This window comes from Phaethon lepturus, unplaced genomic scaffold, assembly GCF_000687285.1.
Source record: "Phaethon lepturus isolate BGI_N335 unplaced genomic scaffold, ASM68728v1 scaffold11998, whole genome shotgun sequence".
Taxonomy (NCBI): Eukaryota; Metazoa; Chordata; class Aves; order Phaethontiformes; family Phaethontidae; genus Phaethon; species Phaethon lepturus.
Window position 1 is genome coordinate 1 of NW_010558325.1, and position 24,368 is coordinate 24,368.

At 37.8% G+C, this 24,368-nt stretch overlaps 1 protein-coding gene across 1 annotated transcript; it reads right to left on the minus strand.

The window, feature by feature from the left end:
- Positions 1-119: 119 nt before the first annotated feature.
- LOC104625416 (bromodomain adjacent to zinc finger domain protein 2B-like) lies at positions 120-24,368 on the minus strand (the record flags this gene model as incomplete). The annotated part of the gene is made up of 11 exons (XM_010293033.1): positions 24,359-24,368; positions 22,627-22,853; positions 21,619-22,017; positions 18,651-19,260; positions 17,060-17,356; positions 14,593-14,653; positions 13,941-14,049; positions 7,569-7,779; positions 3,717-3,809; positions 3,503-3,564; positions 120-253 (listed from the first exon to the last, which is right to left on the minus strand). Coding segments are annotated over exons 1-11 (2,213 nt in total), but the record flags the coding sequence as incomplete, so codon positions are not given.

Consider the following 24,368-nt stretch of genomic DNA (forward strand, 5'->3'; position numbering starts at 1 on the left):
GTTTTTTTGTTTTGTTTTGTTTTTTTAAGCAAAAGTATTTTAAGGAACATTTTTGAACTGGCCTTTGGAAGTCCAGGTTGTTAGAGATGTTATGTTTAGTTACATCCCTGACTGCATACCTAACCATTAAAATACAACACTCTTTAAAATCACAACACAAAAATTTTATTTGAGCCATTATTTTTACCTCTAAAATTTGCTGAGCTCGAAGTTCCTTCTCCATTCTGATTTGCTGGATTCGCTTAATTTTCTCCTACAAAGGGGAAAAAAGTTATTAATTTTATAAAAACAATATTGAGAAAGTAAATTTACTTTTACATCTTAAAAAAATGACCAAGTTTCTACATATATACTGAGTCTCACACCCACTGTAGTCAACTGTTCACATACAACAACGTACACTTAGAATTTTCACTAGCATTAGATGATGTCTGGTATATCCCTGAAGGAACAAACACTTCATGATGCATAGGTGCTAACGTTTAAGTTGTCATGGTATATGTATATGTCAGTTTGGTGGGTTTTTTTCAAACAGCTTTGAGAGGACCAGATTAATGACAACCTAAGTAAGCCAGCAGCATTCAAATTCTAGCTGGCAATGGTGGAGCTATTTAGCAATGAATAGAAATGGGAGCTACGACATGAAAAACATCACGTTTCCATTTCCACCAAACCACTACTCTCCGCCTTGGTTCCGGCAGCCTTTCAGTGGGCGATGGTACCACGTGGAGAGCCTGCGTGCTGCGACCCGGCCGGTACACCCACAGCTAACTGCGCTGCAGTTTCGCCAGGTTTTTAAAGCATTCCGGTAATTGATGATGAGTTTGGATGCCTTAATATGCAGTTCGGGGGACCGAGTTTTATATATGCTGAAGAGTAAAGTTACAAAACCGGTAACCGCAAGAGCGGCCACAGGCTGTACAGCACATTTCGGCATGTTTCATCACAGTAAGAAGGAAACGATCAAGCTAAGCACTCCGCAGATGGCTGCTGCGTAACTATATTCTGATTTATTCTTTTTCAGGAATTAGTTCCTAAAATATGAATAAAGTCTTATTACACTGATTTAGAAATGCAATCATTGCAACTTTAGGATTACTTCACGTTTCCCGTGCTGCACGGGTTTTGTCTGCTAAATAGTAATAACCCAAGCTTATATTAAACGTTTCTACCACACGTATTTGAGGTTTTATTATCTCAAGACAGCTGCTTGAGCCAAAGTGACTAGGAAGGGGCTACTACGAAAGCAGCATTGCAGTACCTTCAGCTGGACTTGCTGTAACGTTTTACCAGCAAGACCCAGGCCGTGTTTTCATTGGCTTTTTTTAACAACCCCAGGATGCCACTTACGGGCAAAATAATGAGACACCTGGTTTTCTAGCACTATTTCTAAGTAGTGGGATGATGAGAGCATACAAAGACCCTCAGGTGCTGGAGCATGTCCAGAGAAGGGCCACGGAGCTGGGGAGGGGTCTGGAGCACAAGTCTGATGGGGAGCGGCTGAGGGAACTGGGGGTCTTCAGGCTGGAGAAGAGGAGGCTGAGGGGAGCCCTCATCGCTCTCTGCAACTACCTGAAAGGGGGTTGTGGTGAGGTGGGGGTTGGTCTCTTCTCCCAAGTAACGAGATAGGACAAGTTGCACCCAGGGGAGGTTTAGCTATTAGGAAAATAATATTGGATATTAGGAAAAATTTCTTCACCAAAAGGGTTGTCCAGCACTGGAACAGGCTGCCCAGGGAAGTGGTGGAGTCAGCATCCCTGGAGGTATAGTATAGATGTAGTGCTTAGGGACATGGTTTAGTGGTGGACTTGGCAATGTTAGGTTAACACAGTTGGGACTCTATGATCTTCAAGGTCTGTTGCAACCTAAATGATTCTATGATTCCATTATTTCATCCTAATTAATTGCTCTCTGAGATTAAAAACCACAAAATAAATCAAATACAGGCATGTTTTGGTTTGCTAATTTCTAATCGGAATGTTAGATCTGAAGCTTCTATAGAGGTCTAAATGCTACTTAGCTGCAACATAAAATTACTAAACAGAGCCTAACACAACAGGTTGAAAAGGTGTAACTAGAGGTCAAAAAAAGTAACTAGACCATCTTTAGAAAAAACACAACTGAACTACAACATAAATAGAAACCAGTCATGAAACTACAGTGAAGACACTGCACCACTCAGGAAATACTTTCCCTGCAACGAAAGGCATGAGGTATTTCAAATCAGTAAGTTAATGGTACGTCCCGAGAAGCTGATGCAGTGCATGCAGTGGCAATCAAACCCGGTATCCTCTCTTCCCACGTCCAACTTCAAAATTCTATTTAGAGCTAAAAATCCTATTACATTACAAAGTAACATACCAGAAAGTGTAAATATTTATAGAATTTCATGGAAATTTCAGTGACAGTTTTTATCACAAATAAAAGATATTGGTTTTAATGGTAAATGTTCATCCTTTCCACCTCCCCATATCCCTTTAATTTAAGTTGCTATAAATACTATTATAACAGGAATATGAACACTGAACATAAACAGTTAATTCAAACAATATTTAGACATTCTTGTTTTAAAATAATTACATGTACTACCTGTACTATGCGTACACATACTAATTCAACAGTAGTACAGGTTGAATTGGCCTTCTGAAGTGAACTTTTCCTACCTCTACAAGGTTCTATATACTTAATTCTCTGTCGCCATAAGAGGGTAAAAAACTGAAGCAATAATGGTACTGAACACAAAAAATGTCTTTCCTCTGAAAGCTAAAAAACCTTGTCCTTTGACTGCTAACAGATGAAGTATTTAATTCTGAACTCTGCAGTAAGTTTCATACTGAACAGAAAGAATGTAAAAAACCAGCAACGCAAATATATTTTTAGATGCAAAAATTTTTTATTCCCTTTTAAAAGATTTTCAGATTCCCAACATACTTAACTTTTCACTAATTTGTTAAAATCAGTTGTTAAAAAAATTAAAAGCCTGCTTCCGTAAGTAGCTTCATTTGGTAAAGTTTATACGGGCTCACTTTTATTGGAAGTATTTGCTACGACAATATTTAACAAGACTTGTATGTTTAAAAACCCGCATGTTGAGAAACAAGCCTTCGCACACAACCTAAAACCACTGACAGCCAGCCAGAATCATTGAAGAAGCTAATTACACAATAGTATTTATACGAGCAGATATAAAACTGTTTGTTTTCACAGAACCAAATAAAGGAAGACTTCATCACTGTACTTTAGTAGCATGTTTTTTAATTTTTTAAGGAATTACATCCATTGGGTGGCTTAAATCAACACAGACAAAATTGGGATGTCCTGAAAACACCGACAATAACTACAGAATTTTAAATAAAGACACTTTGTGCTCTTTAAAACTAGATTTAAAACATTCACTTTGTAATCAGCATACTTAACAAGTTACTAAATAATTAAAATACTCCTTATTCAATAGTCCAAAACATAATTTAAAGAGCTTATTTATCAATCACATAAAGTTTACCTGCTGCTTCATTATCTTTATCTGCTCCTTCTGCTTTCGCTTTTCTTCGGCTGCCATAATAGCTAACAAACAAAAGCAAACCAAAAATTAATTTCAGCAGAACATCACAAGAGACAGGTAAGTTTTCATTAATTCAAAATGAATTATTCAAAATAATTCCTTCCTTCCCACAATAATCTGCTAGTGTGCACAAAGTTTCACAAGTAATGCTTACCTTGCTGTTTTTTTGCTTCTTTGGCAGCTCGAGCTTGTTCCTGCTTCTGGAGTTTTCGCAGTAGCTTTATTTGGGCTGCTTGCCTAGCTATTTCTGTTACAAAAGGAAAATATTAAGTTCATAAAAACAGCGCTGTCCAACAATAAAGATATAGCTCATATTGCAGACATTTGCATGAGGTAAAGATAAAGAAAACGCTTATGCACACAATTTATCTTGATATTTCACTATTACCTGTCTTTTAGTGGTATCTCGTGTACCAGTAACTACATCAACAGCGCAAATGAGCATGGATAGTTTCTACATAAAAGAAAGTACTATTTTTGGAAGAAAAAATACCTTTTAAGTGATCAGGTCAATAACGCTGCTTCATTTAAAAACTATCTCTTCCTTCTTTTTAAAGCAGAACACATTTGTGTCAGAGTACAAAATCAACATCTAATTCAGAAAGCATGGAATTACTGTTTTCCTGGTAAGTCACCTCATGTAATTATCTAATCCTTTTTTAACAATGCAGTAAGAGCACGCTCACCTGGGGCACACTCCTCTTGACTGTGGCCACCTACAGCCAGCCACTCTTCCGCTAATGAGTCACTTCCTGAGGCATCCTACTACTTTAAGTGGGAATATCTATGAAACCTGGATGAACCGCTCACGAACACACTGACATAAGATAGCTATAGGAAGGATCTTCTGGAGGCTGAATTCAGCTTGCTATTCAAAACACTGAGGTCCAGGACCTCTTTAATGGCATTCTCCAAAATACTGTCAGCTTCTTGTGCAATGACCAAGATGCAGGCAGACATATGGAAAATCCATGTATCAATAAAATGATGCTGTAGATAGCAAGGGTAGTGTAAATAGGTACACAACAACAGGGAAACCTTCAGAGCCAACGGGAAAACATACAGGAGAAGTTACACCTTAAACGAAACAGAACCAGCAGGTGGAAATTAGAATTTATGTTATAGAGGAGAAGTTAAACTATGAACTATGGAAAGGACAACAGATACAGAGGACCGCTTAGTCTGAATTGACACACTCCATGAGGAGGACGTAGTTGATGTTCAGCACGCATTTGAAAAGGACAGATGGGAAACAAACACCTATATGGAAGGAGGGGGGGGAAAAAAAAAAGGAACGACAAATCAAACCACTTGTATTGCCATTCAACTAGTATGTGCAGTATTGAGCAAAATTTAAGGGCTTCCAAATCAAGCCAAGAAATCTAAAAAAGAAATTAGGGAATCTAGAATTCTTGGTATTAATTGATAATCCAGATGTAGTGGACAACGATAATTAATAATACACGCTGTTACCAGGTACCAACATTACAGGAATATCAGGATGAGCTGTAGAGACAGAAGACCAGCCTTCTACACAAAGTGCAGTATCAAGTCACACAACATAAAAACAACAAATAAAGAGATCTCTATGTAGTCCATTTGGTGGAACCCTAAAAAAAGCTGTAACAAAGCAGTCTTCAAGCATGCATACTTCAAGTGAGCAACCTAGAAGCAGATAAAAAAATGTATACTTGTCCAGGTAAACACTGAGCCACAATCTAAAAAAGCAAAAAGGTGGTCCATATATGTGGCTCTTGGGAAAAGGAGGCTGTCATAGGAAAATGGTGAGCATGTAAAAAACTACAAGCTTGAAGAACAGGAAAACCTCTGACATGCCAAACTTAAAGAGCGACTTAGGCTAAAAAAGAATGTGAAGAGCACCTTGCAAAGGATGCCTGAGCAGAAAGTAAAAGATCTTTACATAAGTCACAACAGGAAGCCAGAAATGCAATCAGTGGTACCTAACAATGAACAGGATAGAAAGCCCTAGAAAAAAGGTTACGGAATCGTAACTGACTTGTGCCAGTCTCTACTGCTGAAGATATTGGGTAGATTCCCCTACTCAGTACATCATCTACAGCAGACAGGTCAAAAGAGCTAGATGAATCTGAGGTAAATATAAAAGAAGTATTAGATCAAGAAGGTAAGTCAGATGTTAACAGATCACTGCGACGGGACAGAGTAAGCTGAAAAATTTGAAGGAACACTAACATGAAACCTTAAGACACATTGATCTGGGTGTTCACCATGTTATTAAGAAGAGCCACTGTCATAGGATTGGTGACTCTCATCAAATAAAAAAAAGGGCTATAGAAGTAGTCTTGGAAACTGCAGATCAGTTACTCTGATTTTCCTTTCCTGTTGAGGTGGTAGAGTCTTACTGTACATATTATGTCTTAGATGTACTTACTGAGTACATTATAAAAGACCGTCAGTTCAGATAGCATAGCTTCTACAAAGGGAAATTCTGCCTAATTTGGGGCTTCAATGAGAGTGTCAGTAACAGGGAAATAAAGAGAATCTAATGGACATAATGTATTCAGAATTTCACAAAGTATTTGACTAGGTTCTAAGTCAAACGTTTATTAATAAACTAAGCTCTTACGTGTCACTGAAGGAAACTATTTCTTATGTTCTCACGAGGGGAGAAAAACAGCAACGTAGATATGAACATACATAACACCAAATATTATACATTCCAAACCTTCTCGTATATATAGACCATATGTTTTTGTTCCTTTTATTAAACGCTACAGCATGTGGTGGGAAAAAAACAGACATGGGAGAATGCTCCTAAATACTTCCCCCCCACCCCTTACAGTTACAAGTATAGGGAAAGGAAAGATATAAAGTGAAGCAAAATGGCTTAGTACTAGGGCTTATCTTTTCCCACTGAGAAGAAAAGACTTCTGGAATCAGTTACTGTGGCTCACCAATAAATACACAGCCTCTCAGGAACTGCTACAATGCTTCAGTAGTTGACACAGTTTCCTAATTCTCAGACTGAACAAAAGGTGGTGGTGGCCTTAACACACAGGTAAAATAGCTGTGCAACACTACAAGATATACCACGTACTAAAGTATTTCTAAAACTGCCTTCTCTCTGCCCATGTGTCCAAAGCACTACCATTGCATGCCTTAAATATATCTATACAGAAGAGTTCTCTTTGCAGGCAACAAGGGAAAAGGATGCAAAGAATCGCACCAGGGCGGATATTAAAGGCACATGTACTGCTAGCAAGGACATTATGCAAAATACAGGTAACTACCCAAACATTTCCAGAGTCAACACATGAAAGAACAGTTAAGTCTTAAGTTAAAACAAACATCCTCACTCCTGGGCTGTAAGAATTTTTCATATTGGATTAGATGACTTCAGAAAATATGATACAGTTATGGACTAAATAACTGAAATTCAGAAGTCATGTACCTGATGTTTATTTAAAACCAGGCCCTCACCCTTTTGATATATAGTAGTACTTGATATAAGGAACGTTCTACTGTCAACATTGGCACCACTTATTGCCACTCAACATTATGGGCATTTAAATCTTGTCACTGTCAAGGATTTCACAAGAAAAGTATTCTCCCGGGAACAGCCAAAAGCTCCACAGAAATGCTAACCTCAATGGCTCCTCAATTTCAATTTCTAGGTCCACTGTTTGAGCTGATACAGGGGAAAAGAAAGAGCTGTTAATTTTTGCCAATTAAAAAAAAATACATCAGTGGTAACCAGATTGTTGGATGTCTGTTTTTTTAAAATTTTTATAATTCTAAATAAAGTAACTACAGAGTAAGCTGAGACATGCATTTACACACACGCTTCCTCCTTTAATCATATATACATCTACTGATCTTGAAAAAGGCTTCAATAAAAGCATGTGACAAACTTCCAAAATAAAATACTGTATACTAACATCCTAGTAAGACACATCACTCCTGTTTAGAAAACAATATTAACTCTCTATATACTGATACCTTCTGTTTGTGAAAACATACTTCTTACCTTGAGCCTGGAGCTTTCTTAAAAGCTTTGCGTCGGTGTTGTCTAGAAATTCAGTGGTACCAACATTCGGAGGTCGGCCTTTCCGTCGTCTCATTCTTGACTCCTCTCTAGAGTGCTGTCTGTCTGGATTTGGTGGTCGTCCTCTACGCCCTTCCATAGCTCTGATACAGGGAATGACTTCCTCTTCCTTCAGAAGACACCACTGTACACCCTTTTAATTGACACATTTCACAGACAGGTATTATAAACACAGATTAAAAGAAGGAAAAATAAATCTAAGACACTTGAAAACATTAACAGCAATATATATATATGTATTTTGCTTTCAAGTAAGTTATATACATAAAATATGCGAGAGCTGTGATGTACTATTTGGGTAGTACAATGTTTTTATGATGCACAGGAGCTATATATTGAGAGCTTACCACTATAAACTTTTGTGAACTGTACTGCTATGCAAGATTTTGAAAACTCTTCAGAGACATGCACAGTATTACCTAGCAGGTATGCCACTGCTGTGTTATTTCTAGTCCTTTCTGACCAAATCGCTTATTGCTCAACCGTTTTTAAAAGGCAAAATAGATTCTTCCTTATCATGTAAACTCAAAAATAACTACCCTGCTTTCACATAATCCACTGCTCAACGTGAACGAAAAAAATGTGTCAAGCTATGAGTCACTGTGTTTCAACTGTTAGTGTTTACAGAAATTCTGACATACATAACAAGCAAATGCAGCAGTGTATTTTCAAATACTGCTTTCTGGGGTGTTGTAGATCTCAACAACAGAGTTGAAAAAACACAGACCCACTTTATCCTTGAAGTTTTATTTAGTGCAATTTAGTTCTCCCCTCATCCACTGCAAGAAATTAATTTCTGTGCCAACCTGAAGCAATCAAAAGTTCATAACTTTTAAGAATCCACCTATCTGAACTAAAAGTTATGTTAGCTATATTCTGTAACTAAACAAAGTATGCAGCAATACATTCAACACTTTCTTTCACTATTACTACTATTGTTTTCTGGAATCTCAAAAACAAATACTAAAATACTTTGTTAATATAAATACCCAAGTTAGAGTTCATTGCATCTGCTAAGCAGAGCAGGTGCGGTGTCTATCTGACCCTGTTTGACTGAACAGGAGTATTTCAAAATTGTAACATCTTTTACCATTTTCCCAAGTTTTTGAAAAATGCGGGGAAAAATGTAAATATCCTTCAGGACTACTCCATAATTTGCGTTAAAAAGGTTTATTAAAGATTTTGAAAACATCTGCTAAAGCAAGAATGAAAGTTGGTAAGTTATAAAACATTAATTAAATATCTGATCATAAAAAATACATTTGCATTACCAAAGTTTTCACATTTATATGTACATAAATACTGAAATAAAATTTACTGTACCATAAAACACATTCTTCCTTGCTTATTCTCACAATTTATGTTTTAATTCTTTCTGCTCATTTTTCATAATTACAAGTAAGATTCAAAAAAGAAATGGCATTTTGCTAATGAAACATTCAGATTCCAAGGAAGCTATTTTCTGGAAGTCTGAATCACTCCCAGTTAAGACCATCCCAAGAGTACATCTCACACTTGAATTACAAAGGGCTTTGTTATTAGCGATGCTCCTAAAAACAAGCTGTTCAGAATCATGACCATACCACTATGTGAAAAATGCGTCATCGGTAAGGACCTTTTAATCCAAAAGTTACCTCTACCAGTTAAACAGAAGTTAACTCATTTTCTATCTACCTACAATTTGTCACAGGCTCAGCGTGTTGAGCAATGTAAGCCAGATTTAATACTGTACTTATCACCTACACCAACCTCCAACCTAGGAAATCTTATCCCATAAACTGCAAGCGCGGGGGGTGGTGGGGGGTGGAGGGCACGTGTATAGGCTACGTAGAATTCAAAGAAAAGGAGGAGAAGCAGCCACAGTTCAAGAAGTACCCACGATTCTGCGGTGGAGACTGCTCTTGCTTTGTATTTTCTATGGTTTAGTGACACTAATGATAACAAATACATGGAAAAGAGAGAGGTCTACAAGATCATTCATGCCAGAGATGCTATGGATGTATATTACATTTTCCTAATGCCTCCTAAAAGAGAAACTAGAGGCCATCAAATGAAGCTAGTAGAAGGTTCAATAAGCAAAAGGAGCTGGTGTTTCAAGGAATCGGGAGAAGACTGTTTAATGTCTTGCCAAAGGACATCATGGATGCAACAAGTTTCAACAAGTTTAAGAGAGGACAAGACAAAAACAGTACAGAACAGATCCACTAAGGGTTAAGCAGGAGTTAATTGATCATCTATATCTTTTAAAATCTGACCCAAAAAGCATATCTATTAAAAGAAGATACAATCTGATATTCTGTGGATTTTCAATATTCCAAAGAAAAAAATATGGGGGTTGTGCCCCAACATAGGAGAATCAAGGCTTTCCATAAAATCTAAGCTTCACTACACAAATGTTTAGAGAAAAAACTGGAATAGCACAGTGGAATGTTGTGTTTTAGCGTTGAAACCAATCAAAATAAGAATGTAATTCAATTTCTCACCTTCAGGAATCTACCACCTATTGCAATACTGTATTATAATCAGGACATTTGCCAAAAAGGCACTAGATAACCATGCGTGCTAGCAGAATCAAGCTCAATGCCTGTTAAGCAAGCTAATGAACAAAACCATAGCCACTCTGCATCCTCACTAATTTCAGTTTAGATTTGTGAGAGGAAGTTAATAACAAAGCTTTCTAAATTGAATTGCAGAATAAAAAAAGCAAATAATGACTACTACATTACAAACACCTATGACAGCTGACTTTATAGTTGGCTGTTCTGTATGGTATTTCTATTGCATCTGTAATAAACACCTTAGACTTCTAAATACTTAAGTCTCTTAAGTAAATAACAGTAAGCTTGAGAATTGGCTTAAAAGAGGTAGACTCCATGCCTTATGAAGATGCACCGTGTTTGTTCTGAGGCAGCGCCACAATCAGACACTCTGACGAAGAGTAACGCACATAGGAGTTACTTCACACTAGAGAGATGGGGAAAGGCACTTTAAGCACTTTCTTCCTTTCCTGTTCCTGAAATCAGCTGCCTTTCCAGGCAAGCATTTAGACTCACTCGGAAAAAAAACCCACCAACATTATTTTCACAGCTTTATGCAAAATCTTACTGGGGAAAAAAAAGTGCATGCTATGTTTACCATGACTTAACTATTACTCCCAGAAAGTTACATCCAGATTAAAAAGCCTGTATTTTGCCCTTGATGATATTTCATCTTCAGCTAAAATGGATCTGAATGCAGCTCCAGAGTCATGTTTTCTCTAGCTACATCATGACCCTGCAAAGGAAAGAGCTGAGAGAGAGCTGGGACTGCTGAGCCTGGAGAAGAGAAGGCTCACGGGGATCTCACCAGTGTGTATAAATACCTGGAGGGCGGGTGCCAAGAGGATGGAGCCAGGCTCTTTTCAGAGGTGCCCAGTGACAGGTCAAGAGGCAGTGGGCACAAAGTGAAACACAGGAGGTTCCCTCCGGACATCAGGAAACACTTTGTCACTGTGACGGTGACCGAGAACTGGAACAAGTGGGCCAGGGAGGATGTGGAGTCTCCCACCTTAGAGATTTTCAACAGCTGTCTGGACGTGGTTCTGGGTAACTGGCTCTGGGTGACCCTTCTTGAGCAGGGGGGGGTTTAGATAAGGTGACCTCCAGAGGTCCCCTCCAACCTCAACCATTCTGTGATGGATACTCTTGGTGTTCTATATTAATCAAAGCCAGCAAGATGCAATCTTAGGGCACAGCTCAGTATCATTCCACAACACTCTCTTCCACCTACTAATTGATGCAGTATTCCCACCCATATTACTCAATTACCGTATTACTCAAACTCGTAAGAACCCATGCCCTCCATCACCCCAAATCACATTCACACTGATCTTCCTAAACCACAGCAGTTTAAAGCCTCCAGGTCTTGTCAGTGAACCTCCACATTTGCCAAACTTCAAACATTCCTCTAACCCCACTATTTCGTGTCCCACTTCTGCCAGATATGCTTCTCTGTTAAAGCAGTTAAGCACTGCTTTGAATAACCCATAATATCTGGTTGCTTGTGTACCAGAAGAAACACAGGCACTATCAGAAGCAGGTAATGCATTATTTTTGGCTTGCCGTAGGTAATTCTTCAGTATAACTCACTTAGCCCTTACATCATTTTCTTCACATCTTGTTGCATCTTTAAGCTTTGTGAAGCTTACCCAATCACTTTGGATGCATGCTGCATGTCTCAAAAGATGACAAAAATATATAACGAAGAAAAGGAAGAGTAACCACAAAGGCTATACAGAGTAATTGAAATTACAGCAAAAGCAGAAATAAAACTCCTGGAATTACCTCCAGACATCGGTGAAGATATGATTACCACATATTGTTTTGAAGGTGGACAATTTACAAAATTCAGTAAAAAGCGTGCAAATTCTCTTCATGAAATATCAGTATCACATACTGTTTTACTAAGTGCACGCTATCAGTCTGAGTGTAGCCCAACTGTTTACATTATAATCTTCTCATTCAAAATCTCACACATAAAATGTAAATACATTTTAGCACATTTGAAACAGCTGCCCTCCAGTCCTTTTTTTTTCTTTTAAATAAGAAAGCTTTTCCTTTGTCTAACCAAGTCTCAGTGGAACCTACCACAAACTATATGAGTGAAAACTACAGTGAGATGTACAGCAACTTAATATTCGTATTGCCAACCTCGCTTACAGAAACCTGCCTTCATTCTCAAGTTCTATAGTAACAAAGGGCAAAATCTGCAAATCAGCTCATGAATTACAGGGAGAAAGAAGAGACAACTAGAGAAGGGGACAAGACTAATGAAGTAATATGGGCATTATTGTTACCTGGTAAAATGACAGCAGATACCCAGACATGACATTATAGTCACAGTATAAGGAATTATTTCAATCAGGTACATAATGAAGTTCACAACTACTCAACTTGCAGTTGTTGTTTTATGAAGGCCAAACATGAACAGGGTTTAGCAGTGTTTTACCCTGTAAGCCATGAATCGGAAGCACCACCTGGAAGCAGCTGCTTACTATGCAATCAGTCTGTATTGCTTTCAAATTTATACCATGTAAACATTAGTATTTCTACAGGGTGTCACAAGGACACAAGGCTTAGCTAGAGCCTGAATTCAAGATTGCTGAGATCATGGTGTTTGTCCACATTCCTGTAGTTAACACATTCAGGATACTTATCTTTTAAAGAAGCAAATACGTTCACTGACATAAGTCCAAAAACTTTCGTGCACATCCTGAAGACACGGCAAGATGACTAAAATACAGTAACACAGTATGGCACAAACACAGTATTCATTTCCTTAAAATTTTAATTTTACTTCTCCTTGTGTGGTTTATCTACACAAGATCTAACAGTTCTACCCCTGTAAAGCGTAACTGGTAAAACTCAGCACTCCTTCCTGTAAAAACCTCATGCTTCAGGAAGCTCAGATGGTATTCTCAATACAGGTAGCACTTGTATTTAAACACATATTTTATTAATATTATGCACATGAATACATAAAAAGAGTGTGATTTAATGCATACATATAAATTACTACCAATATCAAGTTTATACAGTAAAGGAAAAAATAGAGTTTTAGTCAGAAATATCTGAACACCGACCAAGATAAAATATGTAGCTCAGAGTTCTTTCGTACTAGACAAACCCAGGCTCAGAGCTGATCATAAGGCATGCCAAACTCCTGCAACCTCCTAATAAAATCACTGAGGAGTGGTTTTCAACACTGCCAAGGATCAAGCTCTCAGCATCTTAATATACCTACTATTATGAAACAAGCACAATCTTTAGAAAGAATTAGCTAAGAACAGGCAATGCTTCAGACTGTAGCAAAATTATTTCACCTAAATTTAAGTTAATGTTCCTTGGATCAAAGACTTTTACTTTTTAAAAAGTGGATACCTGCGGTCCATCTCTGGCTTCATAGAAGTCACCCACTCCTATTTTTGCACTGAAGCTGAAATTGTCCCTTGAGATATCCATTATTCCATTTCTGCTGAGATACTGAAAAAATCACATATTTTTCCACTTCAGCTTGTAAATAATTACAACCCAGCTTTGATGTACAGCTAACTTTGTGAGTGTAATGTTTTGCATATTCTATCAAAGCAATACGCATTTATAGGAGATCAAATCAGTAACAGACTGAGATACATTACGCTTCACATCACAGGATATTTTGACATAAGTATCTTTACTGGAGGGAAAAAAATGGCATTTTTTAATTGCAAGCATGCTTAGTAGCATTAGAACACAGAAGTTAATAAAAGGAATGTACCTTTACTACTTCAGGATACTGTCTCAGCTTCTTTCCACACGGTGCAAAATATGCTACTTCTCCTTGCAGACGACCCCCAAAGTTTCTTATTCGGGTTTCTCTTTGCCAGCTACAGTAATGTGAAATAGTTGCATACAACAACACACTTTTTTAAAAACAAGTAATTTGTATCAACTTAAGATTTTTACGAAAAAGGCACATATCTAAAATGTGACAATAATATCATAAATCAAATAGGCAAAACCAGAAATTGTTATTATGTAGTGTCCAAACTCTGACTACGTGTGGATTTATTTGTATCAAGCTACTTACGTATTACCAAATTCTAAATTATGTACACCTATATTTCAGAGAGTGATCTGAAGTCTATACTGGCTCAGATCTAATTAATCAGGATTAATTTCCAGTGGTAAAACTGCTAAGCGACGGGTCTTGTTTGCAAAATAGCAAATTTGATGCACAAAAATTAACATGTGAAATATGTTGACACTTCTAAAGAGATTCACATTCACTGTGAGTTGGAGATCTAAGTTGCTGAAGCCCTTTCCTTATTATTCAGCCTCAAAAAACTTTTAAACAGTCATTTCTTTACCAACTGACTTTTGAAGGTATTATCTCCCTTTAAGGAATATCAAGTATATACATAACCTACCCGTATTCGAGAGGAACACGCAGCTCCCGTTCATCTGTTACTCTTCGTCTTTTTGAAATACCTAAAACAGAATTTCTGATTAGCACCTAAGAGAATTTACAAAATGCAAACATGTTCCTAAAATATACTTTTATCCTTATATCCCAAAACCAAAAGATAAAGCATTTTTACATTCTAGCCATTACGTACCTCAAGTACAAAAAAAATTAATGTAACTATTCCCCTTTTGAAATACATTTTCCTCCAAGTTTCCTTTAACCTCTTCTTCTGAGATTGTAAACAGAAGAAAACCTAATTATGTCATATTGAACTGCTTGCCTTGTTTGGCGCTCTCAGATATTGCTAAAATAATTCTTTGTACACCTGCTTTTCTATACTAGACTGTATTTAAATTTTTTCTGTACAGAAGATGAAAATTAGAACACTCTTTACTTTAAAAATCTATACTTCTAACAGGCTCAGCCTTCAACGAAAACTGTGTATAGATTGCTGCAAACAGCCAAATACAGAAAATTTTTCGGATTATTCCAGTTTTTGAAAGTTCAAACAGATGTTGTGTTGTGCCCGTCAATAGACTAAACCAATAAGATGACAGAGACAATTGCCAAACATGGGGTTCTGCGGAGTGCCATGGGCTCGTACTTTTCTCAGGCCTCTTTGAGAGAGCTGTTGGACATGAACTATGTACACAGACAAACTTTTGGAAGATGCATTTCTCAAAAACATTGTTTGGACCTTGTGTGAAGAACGTGACACATCTCTTCCCTGTGGCAAGGACACGAGGGAGTATCAGTATCAGACTGAACCCTTTGAAACTTGCTCCAACCTCTCACAGCCAAAAGGAGCATCACATGATGCAACAGCACAGGTTTCCCACTGAGATGCCTGCACGACCTGGAAGCAACTGCTAAGAAAAAGTCCACTACAGAAACTATAGCTCAGCTACAGATGGCGCCGGGGAACTGCCCACGCTTGGATGTCAAACTTCTCGGACACGTGTCCGCAATCTGAAACTAGCGTGACCGACTATCGCGTTACTTCTGATAGTCACAGTGGAGGAGAGGAGCCTGCTTGTCCAAATACAAGTGAATTGAAAAAATGAGTTGTCCAGTGAAAAACAGATACAGAGAAGAGACACAAGAAGTCTTCAGTGACTGACCAGCTTTAGGTAAAATGGACACAAAAATATTTTAATTGTATTATGGTGATGATTATTATTAGGAAAAACTACTACACCTAAAACAAAGACACAAAACTAATTTATTAGTTAATACACCTCCATAAACAGACAAAGATCCACTATCAGCTTTTTCAAGGAATCATAAATCAACAAGGATTCCTGAGCAAAAAAATTCACTTTGTATTTTAACAATTTGGATTACTCTTAATGCATGGGAAATCTTTTACAAACTGTGCAATTAACGGGCCTGCTTCTGGGAAAAATATGAAGTAGATCACATTACACTGCTTCAAAGTTAATGCCCTTGATGACGTGGAATCAAATTCCTATTCCACTGAATCCAAATATAAAAGCCAATTTATGAGAGGGTGTCCCCATTTAAAAATCTACTTACTTGCATGTTAATTAAATATAAAGTTTCTAATTCAAAGTAGTAAATACACAACTTCGTTCAATTGTTACCATGCAAAATGAGAAGTGTGACTTTCAAAAATGCATTCTTTCCTGTACCAGTAGTAATTACTAAATTAGTCACGAAAGGAAGTATTAAAAATGCTATGTAACATCAGGCATATGCTAAATGTACTTTTCATGAACCTCTTAAAAATAATTCCTTGCACATAATCCACAAATTCTACTGTGAATTTTGAACAAATAAAGTTGTATTTTAACTAAATACAGTTATTAAATTTGTTGAGGAGGGGGCAGAAATAGAAGGTTCAGAATGCAAACTGTTAACGCATAGAAATTAGAAATAAATAATATATAGTTGAGGATAAAATGGTAACTAACAAAGAGTAAATAATTAAGAATTGTAATGTAATAAATATCAACTCTGGCTATTTCATCCTATCTTCTCTCAAATAATTGTATGAGTTAAAATGTCCTGGACTAAGTGTCACGTTCAGGTCTTGAGAACTCGCAATTCTGTGACTGATTTTAACGCCTGCTGCAGACAGCCGTGAAAAGATCACAGAATCACAGAATGTCCCACTTTGGAAGGAATCTCAAAAGATCATCTGGTCCAACTTTTTGTGGGAAAGGGAGCCTAGGTAAGATTATGTAGCACCCTGTCCAACCACATCTTGAAAACTTCCAGTGACAGGGACTCTACCGCATCCCTGGGGAAGTTGTTCCACTGAATCACAGCTCTTACTGTCAAAAAAAATTTCTTTCGTATGTCAGGATATCACTTGATACTAGTGTCTAAACTACTTTTGTAACTAAGTTTTACAACACATGCCACTTAGATGTTACATTGTACTATAACAAAAGACATTGAGGTACCACAGTGTGTACTTGGTGCAAGAGTAGATGGTGCTGTCCCAAGAAAAACCGCAGACTGGGACTCGGGACATAAGGCAGCTGGTGCAGAGCTTGGGGTCTTTGCTACTTGGAGATTAAGAAGGGTGGAATGAGCTGCAAGACCAATGGAAGAGCTCTTCGCAGAGGATGAAGTTTTATTCAGTTTCAGTGGAGTTTTTTCTCCCTCAGTGTCTGTATCCGATTCATCTTGATCTTTATCATCCTCATCATCTTCATCCTCAGACCCTTCTGTATCTGACTCAGAATTACTGTCAGACTCTGTTCAAAAAAAAGTGTGGCAAAAGGCACATTATGACTTGATAACTAATGGCAAATACATTTAAGTTCTAACACTTGCAAAATTTTCTGTCTTACTCATTTGTCTTATTAAATTATTGACTTCAATTTATGTTTTATAACATCACTCGAGTATAAATTAGTTAAAATTAACTACCTAAACTTTAAAATTACTACAAATGTAACAGCATAAAGGTAATTCTGCATGATGAAGCACTGTTGTTTCAGACGGATGACTTTGTGTTTCCACGAGGAGATGAGACACAGAAGCTGCAGTATTTTTAGCGACTGTTTAACCTAGAAGGAGCTACAGGCGAGACATCCCCTGTGAGGCAGGCAGCGGCTGAACACTACCACTGGAAGGGCACTTCACAGGTTGTGAAATCTATCATGAAGAGGAAGCAAACGATGGAGCTGGGTACAGGCTGAAAGGTGTCAGCACTGAAGTGTGGCGATCTGGGCAAAGGGAGAGTCAGAGACAGAGTGACGGGTGGACAGGATAAGGAGCTGAAGATAGGCTACAGCTGTGAGGAAAAAAAAGAGGGTTAGTACAGGATGTGTGGATGAGAGCGGGAAAGAGAACGATGAAGATGGAGCTGGACCCAAGGGGTATCAGCACACAGGGGAGAACAGAATGACCAGGAATACAATGAACTCTGTGAAACAGGCCTTGCCTTTCTGAATTGCTTATGGGCCTTTAAAATAGTAGTCTGAATGCTATCTGTGAACACTGCAGCCCTTAGTACTGTCCCGGTAATTTTCTCTAATCTTGCTCATTGGCTACCGTGCTCCTGAACAAAGGCTAGAAACATCCTTTTTTTGCCACTCTTGACAATTTAAGGGCCTTTGTTTAGTCCCTCTCTGGCTGAGGAAGCCTGTTCTGCAGATGGCCTCTGCCAGACAGAATAATTAACCAAGCCTATTCCCTCCGTCCCCCTCCTTGCCACATAAGCAGTACGTGAGCTGCAGGCTGGGTGATTGATCTGGAAGGTAGGTCTCTGACAGCCTCTCCAGAAGGCTGTGAAGCCATCTTACCGGCACAGCTGAAAGTATACTTGCCGTATGACCACGTATCAGAATACCCACAACGTGATTTTGGATATGACACAATGGGCAACTGGGAGACATGTGCTACTTCCCAGGATATCTGTACGCTGTGTGCCACGCTGCCCAAAAATCTCCTATCCCTACTTTAAAATACGGTGGGAAATGCATGTTTTCAATACTCAAAAAAAAAAAAAAAGTTTTTGCTTTTCCTAATAAAAGATTAAACCACCTGATTGGCTATCATCAGAATCATCATCTTCATCATCCTCATCTTCATCTTCATCATCGTCGTCATCATCATTTGAGTCGTCAGAGTCCTTACTGCTGGGGGCATCTGAGTCTACCCCTCTGAACTGCTCCACCACCAGTTTTGCAGAATGAAGGCGGTGTTGTGTTTTTACTGCATTTACTGCATTATTGCTGACTGTTTTATCCTTTCCTGAACCAGGTAACGCAGGAGAGGTAGAGGGCATAACAGGCGTCCGGTTACCGGCTGGTTTTTTCCCACATGCACTCAAGTTTACTGGCAAAGAAAAGGGGGCACTACTAGAAATGGCTACGCTTTCATTGATCTTGGTCTGGGATTTCAGTTTCGTAGTAAGTGCAAGAGGAGCCTCCTGGATGACGCTCTGAATAACTCCATTGGGTTGGTGATTACCTAAAAGTGCATTTGTCAGGAATGGATTAGAATGGTTGTTTTCCAAGGATGTGAGTTTTCGATGAGCTGGTGAACTAGATGCTGATTTGGGGCTTGACAAAGCTGCAATAACCTTCTTCAGGTTCTTAGATGATTCCTGTTTCTTTAGCTGTGTCGCTGGGAATGTCTGTTTATATTGTTCCTAAAGAAACAAGAAGACAGAGGAATAAAATATGGGTTGGGGTTTTTTGTTGGTTTTTTTAGTATTCAGGCAGGTGAACTCTATGAAATCTTAAACATTTGCTAAGCTTTTTTAATAGGTCAAAAGTAGGTGCTAGCTACAACAGAAGACAGGAGTAACAAGTTAGTCTCATGATTTTCACTGTAAATCAAGTAGGAAAACACAAACTGAACTCAAGATGAAGCTGATCTAAATTATGTAGGGAAGCTTTTCCACTTGCTATATCACTCTAGACAGTGTTTTTCATAAAGATATTAAGCATCTTGAGAAAAGGTTTTTTTAAAAGATATTACTCTTCTTTACTGGCATAGGAAAAACCCTGCTTTTTTATATGCTGAAATGAATAGATCTCATTAGTGAATATAAAACTAGATTTAGTAATTTGTTCATTTTAAAGCACAAGGTAAACACAACACATTAATGGCTACAATACTAGCAGAAAACCAAGAGAAAGCTCTTGGCACAGAAAAATTGTATCAAAAAACAACATGGGGGAAAAAAGGTATTACTCAGAATCACGTGACATACTGGGTTTTCTAACTCGAAAAAGTTGTACTTGAAAGTTCATCAGGTAGAACTTAACCAGTAGTTGCTCAGAAACGCATGTAAAGCTTACACTGTCTTTAGTTTCAAGACTCTTCCAAGGAAAAAGAAAATACATCACCTTTGATGGAAAAAAATAATAGAATGGATAAAGATGGTACATTTTAAATAATTTTTAAAATATTAAGTAAAATAATTTTAAGTTACTAACATTTAAAACGGAATATGAAATTATGAAAACCTTTAAAATAAATATTCACACAGCGTATGTTTCCAGTAAAAGTTTTAAAGAAATCAAATGACTAAATGGGTGATGTATCATCAGCTAAAGACTCATAACCTAAATTTGACAGCAGAAGCCTCTTCCAATAGCAAAGACGTATGTTTTCATAATTGTAATTTATTTAACCATTTCAGGTAAATGACTAGCTTATTTGAATTTTCCAAAGTAACTCGGTGTTTAAAGGAAAAACAGTGTTTCTCTTCTGTCTAGGAATAAAAACTATGTGATAAAAATATTTTTCAGTCCTCACTGAGGACTGAGTTAGCTGTGAATCAGAGTTCAATTTACTCTTCACCAATCCTACTTAGTTTAAAACAAAGTTTAACAATGAAACTTGCCTTGGCAAACATACTTTTATATCTATGTCAAGTCTCAACATTTCTAAAATGCATAGACTTTTATTCTTTTCTAATCTCCTCTCAAATCTAACTGAACAGAAATTACACAAATTCATTGCTGGTCACCATAATCACTATTAACAAGATACATAAACCAAGAGTTTACAAAGAATTTTTGTAAGCTACAGAACTGTTAAGACACACGCATGTAAACATATTGTGGAGTCCTGACCAGTAAAAAGGAAGATCAAATTTATTGCGATGGCCATACTGAGTTTTAACAGCTATCAGTGCTGTTGTCACTAATGAGCAAACAAACCCCAAGATTAATCGAACCTTTTTGTAAAAAAAGGCCTTCAGCTACTTTGTTTAAAATCATCATTAAATGTTAATTTTAGTTACTCTGACTTAAAACTACCCAGCTTGAAACAAAGCTAAGCTATACTTACATACTAGATATAGGAACCATTAAATCAGCGTTCTGACAGAAACTAGGAGAAGCAGAGGAAGAATATCCAGGCCACAGAATTTACCCACAAATACTTTTCTTATTTTGATATTCATTTTAGCTACTCATTTTCCTTGAGAGATGCATGACAAAATCCTTTGCTTGCTTTATACCCATTACTTTCACCAGTTCACTGATTGCTTTCAGCAGAGCTGTAAAGTTCCACTATGTGATGAGCAAGAAACTCAAGTTTGGCATTATGGGACAGTACGACTACATCATGTATACATTGGGGTACACATGCATGCATGTGCACCACCAAGTAAATGACCCTTCTCCGACACAAAATTATGGAATAGTTCAGGGCACTTGTACAGCATAGTGAATCATCTCTGAAATTAACAATATTTGATGCCCTTTAAAAAAAATCAAAACCAAAAACAAACACAAAAAACCCCCACCACCAAACACACATCCCCCCCAAACAAAAAGCATAGTTCAGAACATACACTACTCACACAATTTAATCAAATTTACACCACTGAGAAATCCATATCAACTCTAAAAATGTCAAAAAATCATGATATGAAAATAAATATACATACAATTTTAAAACACGATATTTAAAACAGTTTGATAGCACATGCATGTTGCATCTTGCTAAACACGCAACGCAGGTTACAAAAACCCAGTGATTTTTCACTCACCCGTTTTGATCTTACATCGCTGGTCAAAGAGAGAGATTCTTCAGAGGTATTTTTATTCCCTGCTTTGAGTAGATCAGGGGAAGGAACTATGAGTTTTAAATAGGTTTCCTTTTTGGCTTGATGTACCAAAGACAAAGGTTTCACATTGGGAACCAATCCCGTGGACTGTATTACACTGGTGTGTTTGTTCACAGATTCCTCCTTTGCCTGAGAGCTTTGGAAAATAAATGGAAGCTGCTGTGACAAAACCTGAGGCTGCTTCTGCTGGGACTGGAATGATGAGTGAGTCTGGGAATCAGACACAAGAGGTATCTGCTGGTGTGTTCTTGTTTCTTGGGACTTTTCATGTGGTTTTTGTCCATCAGTTTTCGTATCTGTTATGCCAGTATGCATTAGCACCTGCAAAACACCAGTTAAAGATCCTTAATTAAAAAAAAAAAAAAAAAAAGTCCATCATCAGTCCCCATGAAACAATCATACTATTCTTGGCAGAGGATGAAAAATAATGACTTTAAATTTTAATAGTTTCAGCATGTGAAGCCAATGCTTAATAGAAAAGGAGTATTACATGATGGTTGTTTTTTAAATGTGTTTTTGACTGTAAACATAACAGGATACTCGGGATTCCAATCTTGTTCTTCTATTGGCTACCAGGAAAAGAAACCGCGCTCTTAGGGAAAAAGCAACTGCTAAAGCAATATCTGTAGAAAGATATATTTCCAACACACTATCAGCACATAGCACTTAATTTCTTTACATGTCCCACTTTGTAACAAAAATAATAGTCTACCAACTGTTAAACTCCATGCCCATAAAGAACAACACACACACACACACACAGAGGAAGCAAAAAACCCAGAAAACCCTGAAGCAAAACCAAAAAAGTATTCTTAGCATTCATTAATGTGTAGTTAAATAATTGCTCACTGGTACAAACGTGAACAGGTCAATTTTTCCACAAATACCTTTCAGTGACAGGACTGTAAGCAGCAGAGTGAGGTGTCATACCTTGTTCTTGGTTTTGAGATGTGCTTCATTTTCAGAATCAGATTCGTCATCTTCACTCTCTTCAGCACTCTGCTCTTCCTCCTCCTCTTCATCCTCCTCTAGATCATCGGAGTCACTAGTACTTATGCCTTCACTTGAGGTGTCTGAAGAGGAGCCCGAATCACTGTCACTGTTACTAGAGCTTTCCACTGCTTTTTTTCTGGGCTTCTGCCAGAAAGATGAATGCTCTATTAATGGTTCAGCTTTAATCTGTTATTATCATTTTATTATTATGCATAATCTTTAAAACAAAAAACAGTAAGACTTTGGAGTAAAGTTATCTGCAATCCTGAAACACAATTGACTGTCTTTGCAGGAGACTGAAGAGAAAGAAGTGCTTCACAAGGTGATGAAAATGGAAAACTGGTCACCAGGTTCTGCTAAAGTATTTTTCTGACCACACGCACCGGCAGAACAGTTGACATCACTACATTTCTAAGTAATGTATCAAATTTAGGCCTAGAAAAATTGGCCTGGAATTCAGATCTAGCAAACCTCCACAGAGCATACTGCTTCCAAAAAATTTAAAACCAAAAGCTTTACTGCAACCTAACATAGAAAGAACAATACATATTAGATTCATCAATAGGTTTCAATGACACATTCATTGAAACTGTATTACTTATAATTGCACAGTATGTGCGTACAGCAATGTAGGGTATTGAGGACTGAAAAGAATATGCTTATCAAATTGCTTCTGGGATTTGCTTCTGAAACATGGACCAAAATCTGCTGAAATACTCTGACAACTATATTATATTTCAATTCTTCAAAGAACAGATTTGCAGACCAGAAAGGAAAAGTAAAGAAGCAACACACAAGAACATAGAAAAAGAAGGTGTAAAAAGCCACAGGAACTCCAAAACGCTGACATTGCAAGAACAGATTTTAAAGTGCAATGGATGAGGCAAGTTAGCTTTTTGGGGAGCTAACTAAAACAAACGTGTATTTTACAAAGATATCTGAAGGAGGCACCTGTGGCCTTGTGGCTGAGAGAGACATGGAAGTATGCACTACTGTATTAAAGCCTATTTAATCATTAAAGAGAGTTCACAGAATGATGTCGGAAGGTGGAGCAATACGAGAAACAAGATTACGGATGTCAGGCAGCGGAGCAAAGTCTTATGTAGCATCTGAACAGGGCACATGGAGTCACTGAGGGAACTGTAAGGTTAAAATTAGTCTAAAGGAAGAGAGGTGGACAGCAGAAGTAGGTGACTGCAGGGCAAAACAGTTGCAGCAATTCTAGATAACAATGCAGACAGAAGCATCAGAGAAACAGTGCTTTAAAACTATGTGCTTTCTTAACAAAACTTTCCCCAGAAGTTTACTTTTCAAATCTATTTTTTAAAGGTAGGTGTATTATAAAACAAGAGGCAAAAATGAAAAAGCAATTTTATGTCAAAGATCCTTGTCTCATGAAGAAGAAATTCACCTGAATTAGAGGGAGAACGTAACAAACTTATAAGTGGGTGTACTGGTTTTGCATGGGATGGAGGTAACTTTGTACCGGGATGCTTTGGGTAACACAGGGATGCGTTAGCCACCGCTGAGCGCTGCTCGCGCGGCCTCAAGGCCATCTCTGCCCTTCACCCTGCCCCGCCAGCGAGCAGGCTGGGGTGCATGAGAAGCTGGGAGAGGACCCAGCCGGCACGGGACAGCTGCCCCGACTGCCCAAAGGGTCATCCCATACCGTACGGCAT